The 19,092-nt window shown below is 40.7% G+C and overlaps 1 protein-coding gene across 5 annotated transcripts in view; it reads left to right on the top strand.

Annotated features, from left to right (window-relative positions):
* The window catches only part of nhsl2 (NHS-like 2), a 502,980-nt gene that overhangs the window by 425,252 nt on the left and 58,636 nt on the right, over nucleotides 1-19,092 (top strand). For all 5 annotated transcript variants that reach the window (XM_063060793.1, XM_063060790.1, XM_063060792.1 and 2 more), the window contains one exon: nucleotides 15,933-16,085. In XM_063060793.1, the coding sequence (XP_062916863.1) occupies nucleotides 15,933-16,085 (153 nt within the window). The remainder of the gene's footprint in view (nucleotides 1-15,932; nucleotides 16,086-19,092) is intronic.

Here is a 19,092-nt window from a genome sequence, read left to right as displayed (position 1 = left end):
TGGTTAGGGTGAGATGCATCCCTGATCCCTGATAATGCGTTTATGGTAGATGTTCTCAATAGTGGGCAATTGGGTGCCGATAATCCGCTGGGCAGTTTTCACCACACGCTGGAGTGCTTTGCGGTCCAATACGGGACAATTGCCATACCACACTGAGATGCAGTTGGTGAGTATGCTCTCAATGGTACAGCGGTAAAAGTCTGTCAGTATCCTGGGACAGAGGTGAGCTTTCTTCATGCTCCGCAGGAAATAAAGGCGCTGCTGCGGTCGGAACCATGGCACAATCAAAGGGAATTAGGAGAAAATGGGGAATTAACGGTTGGGACCGTGACAAAGGATGAGAAGGCACACAATTAACTGGAAAATTCTAAAAGATTCACACAAAGAGAGGTCTTGAGTTAAGTTTGCATAATTCTTTGAAAATGGGAGGGACAGTTGAGAAAGTGGCTGAAAGTGTGTAAGGGTCCTGGGCCTTACAAAAGAGGATTAAAAAACAAACTGCTGAGAGAACTCAATAAGTCAAGCAGTATCTGTGGAGATAGAGGGATACCTGATATTTTGGGTTGATACCCTGCATCAGGACTGAAAACAGAGTGTGAAGATAGCCTATGTAAAGATGTGAGAGGGTGGGGTGAGGCAGGGCATTGCAGGTAATAGATGCAACCAGGTGAGGAGAGGGATAATGGGCATGGAATTAGGCAGTGAGGAAATAGGAGACCCAGTGGGCTGTGTGTGGATAATGGGCTGTTGGAAGTAAGTTGAGGAGGGGAAAGAAACTTAGTGGTGGTGGTCTGGGGGTGGGGGGAAACATTTGGAAATTTGAGAAGGGGAAAGGTGGAAAGAAGGGGAGGTGTAGGGAGAACTGATATGGGATCAGAGGGAGAAAGAACTGATACAAATGGCAGAGAATACCTGAAATTCATATGATAGATTGGTGGATCTTGAGGGCAGAATCTGAAGCTCTCCTTTCTGAATTTTAGGTGTTTTTCTTTGTTCATTTTCTGAACTTCTGATTCCCCCAGGTGCTCTAAAACTACCCCTTCACCCTCTTTCCAACTGTCACCCCACCACCCCACTTTACCCAGTTGCTTTCCCCTCTCTAACCTGGTTTCATCTGCCCATCACCCACACACTTAACACATTGGGCCTCCCCTCCCTTCTCCACTGTTTTCAACAATCCACCATCCCTCCTTTATCTGGTTCCATATCAGACTCCAGAAAATCTGCATCCCTTTGTTGGCTTTGTATCACTTTCCAGCCTCCAACTCTACCTCCCTACTTCCCCATTCTCTATCTGGCTCCATTTTACCATCAAATCCTCCTCATCTCATTCCACCTATCACCTGCCACCTTATGCCTTGGCCTTCCTCTCTCCTCTTTGTACTGGTTATCTCTACTCTCTAAGTTCTCAGTCCTAATGCACTGGTGCAAATCAAAGAGTCAAAGTTCGAAGTTCAAAGTAAACTTATTATCAAAGTACATAACTATTACCATATACACCCTAGGATTTATATTCTTGCAGGCAATCACAGTAAAATACAAGAAACACAATAGAATCAATGAAAGACCACACTCAACAGGTCAGACAAAACCAACATGCAAAGAAAACCCAACAAACTGTGCAAATACCAAAAGGAAGAGAAAAAAAGAAATAATATAGTAATAACAATATAATAATAATAATTATTATTATTGTGTGTGTCCTGAGGCTCCTGTATCTTCCTAATGTCAGCTGTTAGAAGAGAGCATGGCCTTGATGCTGGGTGGTCCTTGATGATGGATGTTGCTTTCCTGTAACAATGCTCCATGTAGATGTGCTCAATGATGGGGATATCTTTATCCATAATGGACTGGGCTGCACACTTTTTGTAGGCTTTTCCATACAAGAACTTTGGTGTTTCCATACAAGAACTTTGGTGTTTCCATACCAGGCCATGATGCAGCCAATCAATACTCTACCACTACCACGCATTAATAAAAGTTTATCAAAGTTTTAGATGGCATGCTACATCTTGGTTAGTAGAGGTGCCACCTTCCTTTCTTCATAATGGCAGTTATGTGCTGGACCCAGAACAGATACTCTGAAAAGGTAACATCGAGGTATTTAAAGTTGCTGACCATCTCCACCTCTGATCCCCATTGAGGACTGGCTCTTAGATCTCCAGTTTCTTCCTCCTGATGTCAATAATCATCACCTTGGTCTGGCTGACACTGAGTGAGAGATTGTTGTGGCACCACTCAACCAGATTTTCAATATCCTTCCTATATGTTGATTCTGCACCACCCTTGATCGGCCAAAGACAATGATGTCATTGGCAAACTTAAATATGGAATTGAAGCTGTGCTTAGCCTCACATTCATGAGTATAAAGCCAGTAGAGCACAGGGCTAAGCACCCAGCCTTGTGGTGCACTTGTGCTAAGGGAGATTGTGGAGACAATTTTTCTGCCAGTTTGAACTGACTGGGTCTGCAAGTGAAGAAATTGAGGATCCAATTGCATGAGGAGGCATTGAGGCCTAGGAATTGAAGCTTGTTGATTAGTTTTGAGGGGATGATAGTATTGAATACCAAGCGGCAGTCAATGAAGAGTATCTGAATGTATGCATCTTTGCTCTCCAGATGCTGCAGCATTGGGTGAAGAGGTGATGAAATGGCATCTGTTGTTGGCCTCTTGTGATGGTAGGCAAATTGGAGTGGATCCAGGTCACTCTTCAGGCAGGAGGTGATATTTTTTATCACCAGCCACTCTTAATATTTCATCATATTGGACGTAAGTGCTACTAAACAATAGATCCAGGTTCTTCTTAGACACCAGCATAGTAACAGCCAGCTTGAAGCAGATAGGTACTACAGACTGCTGAAGTGAGAAGTAAAAGATATCGATGAACGCTCCAGCCAGTTGATCAGCACAGGACTGAAAAAGATGAGGCCCCTTTCCTTGGAGGTTGTGAGACATCCTGACCAAGTTATTTAAAATTATGGAAGTTATATCCAAAGTAGTTAAAGAGAAACCATATCCAATAAAGAGGAGGGTAGGAAGTTCGAGAAATGGAATGAAGGTGATGGGCAGAGGAAGCAAAAGTGACATTGAGAGCAAACAAGAACTCTTGAAGATGCCGTGAAAGTACTGAGGAGGTTATACAGGCACAAAGTTTGGCTAAGTTTGGCATTTTGCAGCCTGAAGTTTTCTATCTGGATTCAGCATTGACATAAATGGTCAGGGAAAGGTGATAGCGGCGAAGGGGAGGAGCTCACACCAGTGCTACTGAGCTTCACCCCTCCCTCAGAATGCACCTAAAGTACTGGAATTTTGTACCAAGTTTGGCCATGAATTGTGTCCCCTTCTTGAGTTGTTTAAATGAAAGAATTGGCTTTTGGGTGAAGAATGACAGAGGCCATATAAACTTTGCAGAGCCAAAGACAGCAGTGGATCGTCCCTTGTCCATTTTGTCTTGCAGAAGTGATTACAATTATTTTGCTTTCAGCTATTGTGAGTGCTATAATTATACATGTAATTGAATTACCACCCAGACGTAATTGCCACTCTCTATTTATTCTGCTTCCTATATTCATTACCTTGTATCTTCCCACAGTGAACATCAGGGGTATTGTCATGTCTCTGTGGTTAAATTAAGATGCCTGGACGACCAATCCGGGGATACAAATACAAAACCCACTGTGAAATTTAAATTGTTAATTAATTGAAGAAAAGAACTAGTCATTACCAATGGTGACCACAGAACCACAAGATCAATGTAAAACCTTATCTGATTCATGAGGAATGGAAATTTGCCATCCTTAACCTGTGTAGCCTAGATATCTCTGCACACTCATAAATGTGGCCTGGCAAATGCTGGCCAAATACTCCAACTCCAAAAATGAATTGTAAAATCTCTTTTGATCTGTCGGAGAACTTGGTCAGTCACGCAGCTACTGTAAAATCTGTTTTGCGTTCTCTTGGTTTCATCAACATGGAGTCAATATGATAAGTTTTGTGGGTGCTTTAACCAAAACTGCAAATCAAAGTCATTTATCATTGATATGTGATATGGAGCTGTCTTGAAATGGATGAACATATTTCAACATACATAAGTTTATTTTACATTTTGTCTCATGAGAACAAGAAGGAAAGTGTTACTCTTCCTGTCTAGTGAGAGATTCCATGTCCATAGATTATACCAGACCCTCAAATGAGGAGAACTTTAGTAGATAGTTATGATGGGAGGTGGGCCAAGCTTGGAGGAGTTCTTAATGCCCAGCATAAATCTCACCCAGTTATTTAACCGCAGACCACTTCTGGGCTTTAGAATTAATTATGTAATTCATGGACATTGACAGGTTTTCATACCTGATTCGTTGGAGAGCAGAGAACAAAGATACCTTTACACTGCAACAACTCACCTCATTCACACAAATTAGACCACTTATGGTAATGTCTTTTATTTTTCATCTCTTTTTTGTTAAATAATATTATAGTTTTTGCTGGTAGTGTCCTGCCTTTTGGATTTGTGAGACGATGGGTGAATCAGTCCACCTAAAAAGGGCATGCATTGCAAGGTTTTTGCTGTGATACTGTACATGCCACATGCTTGTGTGGTAACTCCTACCTCTCACTGCTTTGGAATGATAAATACTAAGGTCATATTTTTTATACTCATTACTGGTCTCTGGGACAGGCTGTAAATCTGTTCATTCTGCCAAATGGATTTAGAAATGGATACCAATAGACAATTTTAATGCACAAATTGCAAATAAAAACACTTTCAACATGAAAATGACTATTTCCAGTTAAGTTCTCACCCAGCAAGAAATCAGACTGGTCATTTTAAGACATAATCGATCCCAGTCCTCTGATGTTCCTCCAGCATGATCCTCAATTATGCTGATGTCACCAGAACCGTAAAATTTGGGCCTCACTCTTCTCTTCCTTACCAACAAATCAGAACCAAACTATGCAAAGCTACAAAACACACAAAATGCCGGACGAACTCAGCAGGCCAGGCAGCATCTTTGGAAAAGAATACTGCTCCCTCTCTGTGGTCTCTGCTGCCTTCGATTCTTTGATTCCAGCATCTCCTCACTTTCTTCTCAGTCATGAAGAAGAGTCTCATCCTGAAACGTTGACTGTTTATTCTTTATTATAGATGCTGCCTGACCTGCTGAGTTCCTCCAGCGTTTTGCTTTGTGTTGCTTTGGATTTCCAGAATCTGCAGATTTTCTTGTGTGTACAAAGCTGCAGTCCTTGTCTTTAAGCTTGTAAATCAAGGCACTAACATCACAGCATGTTGGCAAGGAGACGTGCATCGTAGGTGTGAACCAGGACACAGGTATATTTACTAGTGTGACTTTTGTTACACTGCTACTGTCGAGTCGTGTCGTGCTTATTGCAATCTTTTCAGATATATGCACAACACGGATAAACTGCTATCTGTGCCTGAAGAATGAACCCATGTCTTGCACTGGTATTAGGAGACATCTCTGAAGGATAATTACTGGCAGGTTAGGATGTGGTCACATGCATCAAAGACACAAGTTGCATTTCCTTTCCAATTTCCCTCAGCTTCATGGAGACCCTTTATGCTGATGCACTGATCCTATTCTAGACCAAGTCCTTTAAGGATATAACCCACTTCCCATGATTGCTAGCAATGAAGATATGCTGATGATGTAAGGAACCTGCAGCTCGCTTTTTAATGCAGCAATCAGAATGAAAGCAGTATGTTAGAGTTCCTTTTTCAGTTTGATAAACCTTGGGAGCACTGTGCAAGTGTGCCTGCAGTGCAGACAATGTGACTTCTCACCTGCCCTCTCTACACACATTCTCAGTACTTCTCAAAAAGGTTAATTCTATGCCTTCAATTGCTGACTTTCAGAGCCTCCTTTTCCTTCTCCAGCATTTTGAAGGAACAGCTTGCATCTTGAGTCTTTCTAAACCAGTAAGATATATTCCTTCTTTCCTGCCACTTGCCATTAATTGACAGTTTCCCCTTAACTTGTAGGTAAATTTATTTGAAGTTAATCCATTATATTTACTGGCTGCACAATGTCAAAGGTGGAAAGATGGTTTTGAATTGAAGCTAATTAACCATTTACTGAGTTGGCTAACTTAGTTTGATCAGTGTATTAAAAAAAATGGATCTTTAATATCTTGAACTCTTTCAATCATCAGCAATGGGGTAAACTCCAACACATAATGCTTGAACTATATAATTGTCTGTTGTAATTCATGACAATTTTTATGTAATAATGCGGTTCTGCTAGCAAGAGAAAGCCATCACTCATTGTGTTAGTGGAAAATGCGGTAGCAAGATTGCAAAAGCAGTTTGGACTCTAATTATTTTTAACAGGAGCAGCCTGACAGGAATCAGAAGTAGCAAAACTTGGCCAAAGTTTGAAAGGTAAATAGTTATGAGTGTCCTTGGATACGAAAATCATCTTGGTCATTGTACATCTGAGCGTCAGTCTGCAACAGTCAGAATGTGAAGAGTTACAAATTGTAAAATAGGGTATTGATCTTCAATACCAACAACCATTCATCTGATCTCTAGTTGTACCTTCTTAAGGGAACCATTTTTGTCAGGGGCATGCTGCAATTTATCAGTGTGTTATTGAATAAGAAAAGGATAATAAATCATATGGAACCATTACAATGTCTTAGATATGCCAGAGAAGAGAGCTGTTCCTGCTCAGAGAATCAGATCATCACTCCATGTAGTTTGAATTTTACAGTGCATTTTGGACTTGGATTTATTTCCATTGTCTAGCTTTTGCGGCATTTTTATTTTGGTGAGTTGTGTAATTCTTTCTAATATGAGAGGTGAAAGGGTTGAGGTTGTGTGGTTTTAAGAGTGTTTATGGAATCACATGAATTTTTATAGATCAAATACACACATTAGATCAGTTTAGATTAGATGAAGACCATGGTGGGCATTAAGATTGGAATTTGTCCAGTATGGTTCATGGAACTGGAGTTGGAATCAGTTTATTGTTGTCACATGGACTGAGATACAGTGAAAAGAGTATCTTGTATATTGTTCATACAGATCAAATCATCGTATAATACATTGGGATAGTGCAAGGTAAAACAATAACAGAATGCAAAATAAAGTGTAACAGCTCCTAAAAAACTGCAGTGCAGGTAGACAATAAGGTCATAAGTAGGTGAATTGTGAGGTCAAGAGTCAATGCTACCATACTAGGGAGCCAATCGATAGTTTTATAACAGCAGAGTAGAAACTCTCCCTGAGCCTAGTGGTAGATGCTTTCAGGTATCTTCTGCCTGATGGGAGAAAGGAGAAGAGTGAGTTGCTCGAATTTCCAGCATCTGCAGATCTTCTCTTGTTTGCGCAGTGAATGTCTAGGCTGGGTAGGGTCTATAATTATGCTAGCTACTTTACTCAGACAATGAAAAGTATAGATAGAGTTCATGGAGGAGAGGCTAGTTGCTGTGATGTGCTGACCTGTGTCTACCACTCTCTGCATTTTTGTGGGTTCATGATCAGAGCAGTTTCCATACCACGCTATGATGCATCTGGATAGGATGCTTTCTGTGGTGCATCAGTGAAAGCTGGTAAGAGTCAATAAGGGCATTTCAAATATCTTTAGCCTCCTGTAGAAGTAAGGCACTTGTGAACCTCTTTTGCTGTGGCATCAATGTGGTTAGTCCAGGGCAGGCTATGGGTGGTGTTCACTTCCAGGAACTTGAAGCTCTCCACCCTCTGGACCTCAGCACCGCTGATGTAAACAGGAACATGTGCACTGCACCCTTCCTGAAGTTAATGACTAGCTAGTTTGTTTTGTGGGCATTGAGGGAAAGGTTGTTGTCATGACACCATGTAACCATGCTCTGTATCTCCTGCTATAATCTGACTCATCTTTATTTGAGATCATTTGGTGATATCATCTGCAAACTTGTAGATGGAGTTAGAGCAGAATCTGGCCACCCAGTCATGAGTGTACAGTTAGTAGAGTGGGGAAGAGGGGAGGTGAGGATGCAGCTTTGTGTAGCACCATGGTGGATAATTTGCTGCCTCTCTTTACTGGTTGCAGTCTGTTGATCAGGAAGTCAAGGATCCTGTTGTAGGGGGAGATGTTGACACCCAGGTCTCAGAGTATGCTTGGAATTATAGTATTGAAGGCAGAATTGTAGTCAATGAAAAATACCATAGTTCCAAGCAAACACACCATGAAATCAAGGATTAAAGCTTCTGTTTCGAGTTGCCTTATATTTTAAAGGACAATGATATTGAAAACTATCTACTTAGTGTGGTGTTGACTATTATTTGAGCTAAGCTCAAAAGAGGGGTTTCTATCCTATGCTTAATTTCTCATGCATTTTGGTGCTGTGTTGCTATGGGGTCTTAGGGAGTCATAACTCGTACTTTGTTCTGGAAGATTCTTTGTAATGTAAATTAGATTTTGGAACCAACTAATGCCATCTGCTGTGGCTATGTGCACATTGGCTATGTGACTTGCAGGTGTTCAGAGCATGTATTCGGTGACAATTTACTCCATTGTTGCTGCAGTAACAACCACGACTTGAAGTGAGTTGAAAAGTTATTCATGTCTTCTTTGTCCAGTTTATACATGATTAAAGGTTGTGGATCGTCTAATCTGGGTGCTGCCTCCATTGGGTCAGAGATGGGGCCTTTGCTTTGAGGTATATGCTTGTGTATCAATGATTCCTCCATTGTTTCTCGCAATTAAATAAGGAGAGGTATTTCTGCCATGTTGGTTGGTTAGTCTAAATCGCAGCCTTGGCCTGCCTTTCATCCTGCATCAAAATAGGTGTGATTTGTTTACATAGAAGTTTGAACATTGTTTCTAATACAAAGCAATAATGGTTAGTAACATACACAAAATGGTGGAGGAACTTAGCAAGTCAGGCAGCATCTATAGAAAAGAATAAACAGTCACCTTTTTAGGCCAAGGCCCTTCATCAGGACTGGAAAGGTGCCAGGATAAAATGTAGGGAGAGGAGAAGGAGGGTGAACTAGAAGGTGATAGGCAAGGCCAGGTGGATGGGAAAGGTAAAGGGCTGGAGAAGAATGAATGTGATAGGAGAGGAGAATGGATGAAAGGAGAAAGAGAGGAAGGAGGGGCACCAGGGAGAGGCGATAGGTAGGTGAGGAAAGGTTAGAGTTCAGTATGGGGAATAGAGCAAAAGGGAAGGGGGAGGGGAAAATTTTTAATTAGGAGAAATTGATATTCATGCAATTGAGTTGGAGGCTATCCAGATGGAATATAAGGTTTTGCTCCTCCACCCTGAGGGAGGATGCATCTTGGCACAAGAGGAGGCCATGGACTGACATGTCAGAATGGGAAAGGGAACTGGAATTAAAATGTTTGGTCACAGAGAATTTCCGCTTTTGGCAGAGAGAGCAAAGGTGCTCGACGAAGTGATCCCCCAATTTATGACTGTCTCAGCAATGGAGGCTGTATCAGAAGCAGTGGACACAATCGAGGACACCTGCTGATTAGCAGGTGAAGTGTTGCTGGAAGGACTGTTTAGGGCCCTGAATGGAGGTGAGGGAGGAGTTGAATGGGTAGGTGTAGCACTTAGGTCGTTTGCAGGGGTAAGTGCTAGGATGGAGATTAATGGGAGGGATTAATGGACAAGATAATTATGGAAGGGGCGTTCTCTACGGAAAGCTGCTGGGGGCTTGCGGGGCGGGGGGGGGGAGTAAAGATATGTGGCTTACCTCCATTATGTCCTGTCTAAGTTTAGAGAAAGTAAGAAGTCGGACATTTGATACATTCTTTAAATTTGAAGAAACCTGACAACCTTTTATTCAATATTTTCACATGGTTTGATTTATTGCTCTTCCAGTTACTTTCTCAAAACTTTGGATTTAATCAGAAAGTTTCTCTTTTTTCTTGCTTTTACTGTCAGTATGGGCTGCCCAGTCCCTTTTTTTCTCTTTTTCTTTCTTTTTGAATAGTGGTTTTTTTTTATGTATATAAAAATTATAAAATTTCCTTAACTTTTTTTCTTTTTAAGAAATGATAAGAGGAGAATTGATTATCTTATCTTTTATTATATACTATTAGATTAATACTATGTATGATCTTGATAATGTTTATTTTACCCTTTATATGTATTGTTATTGATATAGATATTTGAGATAATTCTCCTCTTGTTTGTATATATGTACTTTTTAAAAATTAATAAAAAGATTGATAAAGAAAGGAAGAAAGCTATGTTTGGCGGTAGGATCCCTTTGGAGATGATGGAAGTTGCAGAGGCTCTTGGGGTGGTAGGTAAGGAGAAGAGCAACTCTATCACTGTTAAGGCGGCAGGAAGATGGGGTGAGTGCAGATGTTCAGGAAATGGAGGAGATGCCGGTGAGGGCGACATCAATGGTGGAGGAAGGGAAACCCCGTTCTTTCAAGAAGGAGGACATCTCTGATGTCCTGTAAGGGAAAGCTGCATCTTGGGAACAGATGCAGTGGAGAAGAAGGAACAGAGTAAAAGGAGTAGCATTTTGACAGGAGACTGGTGGGAAGAGGTAAAGTCAATATAACTGTTGAATCGGTAGGCTTATAAAAGATGTCGGTTGATAGCTTGTCTCCAGAGAAAGATAAAGACAGGTTGAGAAAGGGTGATGGTGTGGAAGGGGTCAGAAATAGACCAAGTGAATCTAAGGGCGGGGGGAAGTTAGAGCCAAAGTTGATGAAGTTGATTAGCTCAGCATGGGTGCATAAAGCAGCACTAATACAGTTGTCAATGTAGCAGAGGGAAAGTTGGGGAGTAGTACCAGGGAAGGCTTGGAACATGGACTATTCTAGAAAGCTATCAAAGAGGCAGGCATAACTGGAGCCCATGTGCATGTCCATGGCTACCCCTCAAGTCTGGAGAAAGTGGGAGGAGCCAAAGGAAAAGTTGGTGAGAGTGAGGACCAGTTCTGCCAGATGGAGGAAGATGCCAGTACTGATGCTCGGTGTTCATGATTCAAGTCTTTTAATTGTCATACTTCAATAGACAAGTGTATAGGAGAATGAAATGATTGTTACTCTAGATCAGATATAGTTTAAAAAAAATCACAATGAGCATAAAGAATACTATATATAAAAAATCACAGTAAATATAAATATAAAACACAATATGACAAGTAAATTTAATGTACATGAGTAAGAGTTTTGATCTTGCATTTCAGGTGATTCCTATAAACATTTGAGAAGATTTGTTGAAGTCTGCATCATTTCCTTGATCTTCAAGAAATATTGAAGATATGGAAATAATCTAGCTAATCTTCTTGGCACATGTACCTATCCCTCCAGAAACCAATTTTCATTTTCCTATGGATTGATTAATTGTTATGGTGAAATGCTATTGATAATGGTTTGGATGGATTGGGAAGATAAATTGTAGAAGCAAACCATTGCTGTGAATCTTTAAGAACTTTGTTCAGTGACCCATTGGCTAACTCATTAACTTAAGTAAATTTGACTGACGGTGTGATGGGGATGACATTGTGAGAGTTCTATGTGGCTAAGCCCAATCCATATAGATTTCCACCTTTAACTATGTAGACCAACCTGACTGATCTCTGGAGCGAACTTAGAAACTGGTTGAACCTGGAATGGTGTTTGTTAGCATTAGAAATTCCCTGCAACTTTAATGGCCAACTATATTTCCATAGCCTATCCAAGATGGAAAGAAGTTTGATTAAAACACCATCAACCTGCTTGGGATATTCAGTGCCTTCTTTAATGGAAGTTGTGAGCAATAAGTTCTGTTTGCAGCTTCTATGCTCAGACCTGAGAACTGCTTCATTGCCAGAGACGGCTTCTTCTATGATGAGGTTGGGTAGGATAAGGTGGTCACTTTGACGAGAGAGGTTGCTGCCAACACAAATACTCCTTTGGGAGAAGAAGACACACTAACAGCTAACAGAAATAACAATAACATGTCTGCTGCTGCTTATGATGGATAACTGCATACTCATCTGCTAATTAAAATTCACATGGCCAATCTATAGTTACTTGCTTTATTTGACCTTGTCATCATGAATCATGCGCTAAATTTCAGTAGACAGCTGATAGCTTGTGCAAGAGGTTCAGCTGAGCCTTTTGATGCAATCCCTTCATACTGGGTAATTTGGATGAGAAGTCAAGCATATTTATATTCTATTGCCAAGACAACGGGAAGTGGGCTGCCATCTTATTCTCCCCAGGTTGGATCCATGAACTGAGCTGCAGTGGGTAATAGCAAATTCAGTCAACAGGCTGAAAAGGCTACAAGTTGTATCCTTAGTTCGAGATAGACTTTGATCTTGCCTGGTTACCATTCCTTTGGCTGTCTTCTGCCCTGGAGGACCAGGGTGAAAAACCTGGTGAGCTAATGACATTTTCCCATCCTGAAGATATGGATTAAGTCCCACCTGATCCAGTGGTTTCTTGTCTGTGATGGCGAGTACTTTGTGTGTTTCCCTCCACTACATCTTGGGAAGGAAGATATGATTGTAGAGGGCCATCCTACAGCCTGTGATAGGATTTTCCTCATCTCCATTCACTGCGTTTTGCACTTGGCAGCTTAGAAGCCAAGATCCCGAAGCCAGTGCTGAACATTGATGTGGTACGGTTTCTTTCTATTAATATGGGTAAGTCAGATGATGAGCTGAAAGGAGAAACTATAGATTAAAAGAGAATTCCAGACAGAAGGGTGTTTAAAGGAAACACCTGGGAGGACAAATATTCAGAAGGAACATGACAGCAGAATGAGAAATGGAAGTATACTTTGCAAAATAATAGCAGACCCTAAGAAGGAGAAGTGTGAGAAAATGAATAGCGTAATGAAACTCCATATCTGGGATCATTGGGAAGAAGGTGACCCTCTGTTTAAAGACATGGAGAGACTTATAAATCTACAATATCATCTGTAACCCATTAGGTCTGAAAATAGGGTATACATTATAAACTGTGTATGTTGTGAGATGTTGATAAAGGACAGAGCTAGCTGTTTATAAAAACACAAAGCTGACCGTTCAACATGAAGCCGATGCATGGGAAACAGTACAGGAAACAGGGACAGAAAAAAGGAAGACTGTTGAGACTGTTGAATGCGACTAAACATGGTGGCAGAGAAAATAGAATGCAGGAGTAAATTCGTGCTAACTTTAAGGTTCTCACTTTCAGCATCTTAAAACATTTATAAAATGCCTTGTCATGCTTTTCTATGTAAACACTATGCTGAACCTGATGGGTATAAGTAGGGAAAGCTCCTCTAGTCACTGTGAAGTAATAGCAGGTACCTTCAAAATCAGAAGTAAATTTCTTCGTAAAGTTCATTATTCATTGGCATTTTAATCGAATTTGATATTGAATTATTAAAGCAGCTGAACAATACATTGATCAAATAGCAGAATTTTAATTAGCTTTGTAAAGGAAGAGAAAAAGTGAAGAAGTTTAATGAAGAATTGTTTAATTCAGTGCCTTGTCAGCTAAAGGCACACCCACAAATGGTGGAGACACTAAAAAATAAGGGTAAAATGAGGAAGCGTACAATGCTCAGCAATTTACAAAGTCAGGGAAGATTAAGAATAGGAAAGTGATGAAGAGCCAATGGACTATAGATCAACAAATTCGGAGGTAGCGAGCAAATGGGATTCTGAAAAAAAATGTTGATAGCCAGTAGTTGGACTACTAAGTCTTATAGACAACATGCCCCCTACAAAATTGTAATCACCAGCCTTCAAAATGCCTCTGGATTCCCAGAGCTTATTATGAATGGCACGACTACTCAAGTGCTCTTTCTCCATAACATGATAAGTTTCCATACAGCTGAATCAATGAATGTTGGGAAAATGTAAAGGAGAACCTCTGCGGAGGATAGGAAGTAATTTACTGGTAGAAACAGGGAATACAACAAAGAAAAACATAACAGAGAATTCTTAACAATAAAATCTATAAGCAATATCTCAAAGATAAGGTGTGCAAAGTCAACTTCTGATTAAATGGGCAATGGGGCTATCAAAATGGCATTAGAATAAACACCAGGATTCTTTCACGGTAGATAGATGTGAGGAAGGATGCAGAGGAAATTGAATATCTGACAGAACCAGCAATGGAATGAATAGCTGGCAAGTGTAAATATGGTGGCTCAGGTATATGTAAGAGTTGGGGCTCAGGTGTACATATGAGTTGGGCTCAGGTGTATTTAAGAGTTGGATCCCACCAGAAAATAACAGGCTGGTTTAGTAGAGGTTCTGAATCCATAGGAAGCTGCAGAGAGATATCGGTTAAGACTTCAAGCGAACTTATTTCTCCATAAGAGCCCTTCACAGACATCCCACCTCTCCCGGAAGTTCCGGGAGTCTCCCTCATATTAATAGTGGCTCCCTGATGCCCGCAAATTATATACAATATCAGGGAAATCAATTTTTTTGAGAGCGAGTGAGAGAAAGTAAGAGAGAGCGCGCGCGCGCGAGAGCAAGAGAGAAAGCAAGCAAGAGCGCACGAGCGAGAGCGTGCGAGCGAAAGCAAGCGAGAGAGAGCAAGCGAGAGGGAAAGCAAGCGAGAGCACACCATGGCAGAGTGTTCCAAAAAAAATGTACCCCTGTCTAATCGGGGTCAAAATGATGAGAGTGTTGCTCGCTGCACTGTTTGCAACAGTGACTTTTCTATTGCCCATGGTGGGTTAAGACTGTAAAAGACGTGTTGAGGTGAGTTTAACAGGTGTCATTCATTCATTAGCATAGCTAACGTTATTTAAACTAGCTGGCTGGCTGCTAAGGAGCTACTCTATTGCAGACATCCCACCTCTCCCGGGAGTCTCCCGCAAATTGATGGTGTTACCTCCCTGAAATGAGTTTTTGCAGGGTGGGATGTCTGCCTTCAGCAGTGAGGGCCTGAGATTCATGCATGTTGTGCGTACTCTCAGTACTGTCCTAAAGGGTCAGCTTCAGTGCCAGAGTAAGGGTTGAACTTTCAATTCAGGTGTGAGATGCTATCAATAGAGCCAATTGGCTTTGCACATCTTGATGTTCCCAGCTCAGACCCAGAAGGACTTGAAGCAAATTCCCTTGACTTTCTGTGTGAGGTACCTGTGATTTTCTGGTCTCAGTGCTAGTAATTATAATCATGCCTGATAAACACATTCAGAAAATAGGAATTACAAATCAGGATTAGGAAATGCAGCAGGAAATACCAAAACAATGCTTCATGAGGAAAATACGTGAATAATTAGTAAGGGTCTCAAATGAATATGAATCCTGTGGCCGTCATCCTGTGTTTATCTTCTTCAAAAAATTCCAAAAGGCTTTTTCAGCAAAGACTTGCTTCTCCACCAATACATATAGAATGATGTATGTGTTAAATTTAGTTTCAGATTAAATAATTCCAGATTGTACACTGCTAGTGTTAATGATGGGAAAAAATCTTGCTTAATAAACTCTTTGATTAATAGAAATAGTTTCAAATATTCAATAAAATCGCCTTAGACTATAGTGCAACATTGTGACAGATTTTTTAGTAGGTTTTTGACAGTCTGAGTGACTGTGCACATAGGTTTCTCCAATTCTCTACAGGGATCTGTGTCTGTAGGTCTTCTAAAGAAGTAGGTAGGTATTTTATTGCTTTAGTGACCTTGCTTGCCTGCTGCTGGCAGTGTCCTGTTACTTGAGTAGCATTTGCCTATTTGTACAGAGTGACCTGCTTTGGAAGCCCAGCTTGTTAATTGTCCTTTTGATTTATACACTGGACCAATAGCTACTCACGTTACTGTCTACATCAGGGATCAAAGATGTTTCAATTTAGAAGCCCAATCAAAGTTGACATACTAATTGAAGCTTTGCAGTGAATTTCTGTGTTACAGTGTGGAGCCTGAATTTGAATTTCAGCTACATTCCTTAAATACTCCATCATTGCCTGCCTTTCATTATAATTCTTTGTTTCATATTCATGCACAATTACTCATTTATTTTTAACTTCAGGTGGATCAAACTTGGATCAGGAGAGTAAGAGGACTGCCCATTTCAAGTCGTCATGGCAACAGAATATAAATGTGTTCAACTCCTCAACCAGACCACCCTGTGTAGAGGAATTGCATCAAGAGGCCCAGCTGAACCTCCAGTCTTTGCTCCAAGGTACAAGCAGACTTCTGAAATTTAACAGAATGATTTGTGTTTCATAAGGTCAGATAAAATGTGGTAAATATAAATTGATAGTGTGAATTTTAATTAGCAGAAGTGAGTGTGTGGTGCTCTATCATTAGCTACTGCAGCCATTTCTTTATTGTTTTTATTACTGTCTTCCTCTCCTGAAGGTTCATGTGTGTTGGAAGCAAACTCCCTCACCTCATCTAAGTGGCCACTCTTAACTTCTAAGCTTAAGCAGTGAGTTAGTCAGTGAGAAGCATTATAGCCAGGTCTGGTCACACAACAACCAGGCATTTTCTGGATTTTTTTTTTAAATAACTAAGGCACCTTAACTAGATCGGATCATTTACAGCCTGTTGGAGGCTGGAAATCAAATCTGGGCCTTCGTGTCTGGATAACTGCATTCTAAGCTCAACACTGTCTTTACTTGTGACATTGCTAAGAATTCAAATGATGTTTACGTAGTCTTTACTAAAATGTTTATTCATTCTGTACAGTTGTTTGCATATGAAAATTGTTTACCCTTCCAAAGTAAACACATCAGTGATTTCATGTTTTGGTATCTCATGATCTTTGACTGCAACCCGTCATAACTTTGTGTTCATCCAAAATTCTGCCACCCATATCCTAACTAATGTCAACACGTGTTCATACACCCCATTTGTGCTTGTTGCTTACATTGGCTAACAATGTTGCAACCTATCAACTTAAATTCTAGTCTTCAAATACTTCCATGGCCTTAATTGTCCCTATCCTTATAAGAGATATAGATGAAGAGGATAACCAGTATCTTTTTTCCCAGCACCGAAATATCCAGTGCTGGAGGGCTTGCATTCCTGGTGAGAAGGAGAATGTTCAAAGGAAATGTGCAGGCAGGTTTGTTATAGAGTGCTAGGTGCCTGGAGCCATCCAAGATTCTTCTAATTCTCCAATTTTGACGTTTTACACATCTCTGAGATCTCTGAGATACATTGTGCCATAGAGGGAGTACAAAGAAGGTTCACCAGATTGATTCCTGGGATGGCAGGACTTTCATATGATGAAAGACTGGATGAACTAGGCTTATACTCGTTGGAATTTAGAAGATTGAGGGGGGATCTTATTGAAATGTATAAAATCCTAAAGGGATTGGACAGGCTAGATGCAGGAAGATTGTTCCCGATGTTGGGGAAGTCCAGAACGAGGGGTCACAGTTTGAGGATAGAGGGGAAGCCTTTTAGGACCAAGATTAGGAAAAACTTCTTCACACAGAGTGGTGAATCTGTGGAATTCTCTGCCACAGGAAACAGTTGAGGCCAGTTCATTGGCTATATTTAAGAGGGAGTTATATATGGCCCTTGTGGCTAAAGGGATCAGGAGGTATGGAAGGAAGGCTGGTACAGGGTTCTGGGTTGGATGATCAGCCATTATCATACTGAATGGCGGTGCAGGCTCAAAGGGCTGAATGGCCTACTCCTGCACCTATTTTCTGTGTTTCTATGTTAGTCCTCCAGTGGCAGCTGTGCCTTCAGCGATTGATGCTTTTAAGTTCTAGGATCCCTTCCAAGACATTCTGCCTCTGTCCATCTCTGCCAATCTTTAAGTCACTCCTTAAAGCCTACTCCTTCCATCAAGCTCTTGGTTGCTTATTGTAGTGGGGTAGGAAATGTTCCTCAGTTACATGCACCAAATATGAAGTGTAGAGGAGAAGAAGTCATAAGATTGCACCTTAATTCAGCGTTTAAATTTCAGAAACAAACTACAACATACATATCCTACCACATCATTCATTTAGGCCTTGCGAACAAAGATGAATTTCCATCCTAATTATCTGCCGTGTGGGTTGGTCGCAAACCTTGCCAGGTGAAAATGCTTTGTAATATTTTTACTGTGTCAAAGGCTAAATACGAATTGAACATCTTTTTTTCAAATTGTGACTACTTCCCCTGGTTGCTAAGCACAGAACCCAGTTAAGTGGAATGAACACATGAGTTCATGGGACTGGCAGAGTATCAACATTCTGGCTTACCATTAACAATTTTTTCAGTTCCATGCCTGACTTGAGAATACTGAAAAAAAAAACGAAGATCAGTGGCAAAACAATTCTTGCCTAGAAAATTGGTCAACCAAACAAATGTGTCAGGTAGCTATAGCATCAGGATGCAAACAGCTGTTTCAGATGAGGTCCCTTCTGCTGTAAAACTTCATTTGGTTCCATGGACATATGGTTTTCTACCATGGAAAATATGTCACATAGGACTGAAACTGGTTCTGAGAGTTCAGGGGAAGAAAGGGGAGATAATCCTAGGACAAAGATTGGGCCACTGAAGAAGGTAAGTGGTTAGGGATTAAAAGAATCTTCTTCAATGATCAAGGTTATGTATCACAGGGGACATGTTACAGATGGTTAAAGAAGATGAGTGGCAAGTGGCTGGGATCAGAATTAGAATTAGATTTATTATTATTGATACATGACATGAAATTTGTTGTTTTGCAACAGCAGTACAGTGCAAAATGTAAAAATTATAAGTTACAAAAATTAATAAATAATGCAAAAGACAAATAACAGGGAAGTGTTCATGGGCTGATGGAGCAATCAAAAATATGATGGTGGATGTAAAGTAGCTGTTTCCCCAAACATTGAATGTGGATCTTGAGGTTTCTATACTTCCTTCCTGACGGTAGTAATGTGAAGAGGGTATGTCCTAGATGGTGAGGGTCTTTAATGATGGCTGCTGTCCTCTTGAGGCACAGTGTCTCCTTGATGATGGGGAGAGTTGTGCAAGAGGGGTGGTGTGGAGATCAAGGCCTTCTCTTGAGAATTTGGGTGCACAATGCTGAGTTAAGTGAAATTTAGAGCAGGTGTTAAAGATGAGTTGAGGTACAAAGCTAAAGGGAAAGCACTAATAAAATCTGGTTATTGAGAAGAAGGGGAAGTGAGGTGAGGAGTAGTAAGACATTAGTTACAAGGCATTTTCACATCAGCGTTTTGACATAAATTATGTGACAGAGTCCA

The sequence above is a fragment of the Mobula hypostoma genome, chromosome 10, assembly GCF_963921235.1.
Source record: "Mobula hypostoma chromosome 10, sMobHyp1.1, whole genome shotgun sequence".
NCBI classification, from domain to species: domain Eukaryota; kingdom Metazoa; phylum Chordata; class Chondrichthyes; order Myliobatiformes; family Myliobatidae; genus Mobula; species Mobula hypostoma.
The sequence above is the reverse complement of the archived record's forward strand: the minus strand, read 5'-3'. Positions and strand labels throughout refer to the sequence as shown.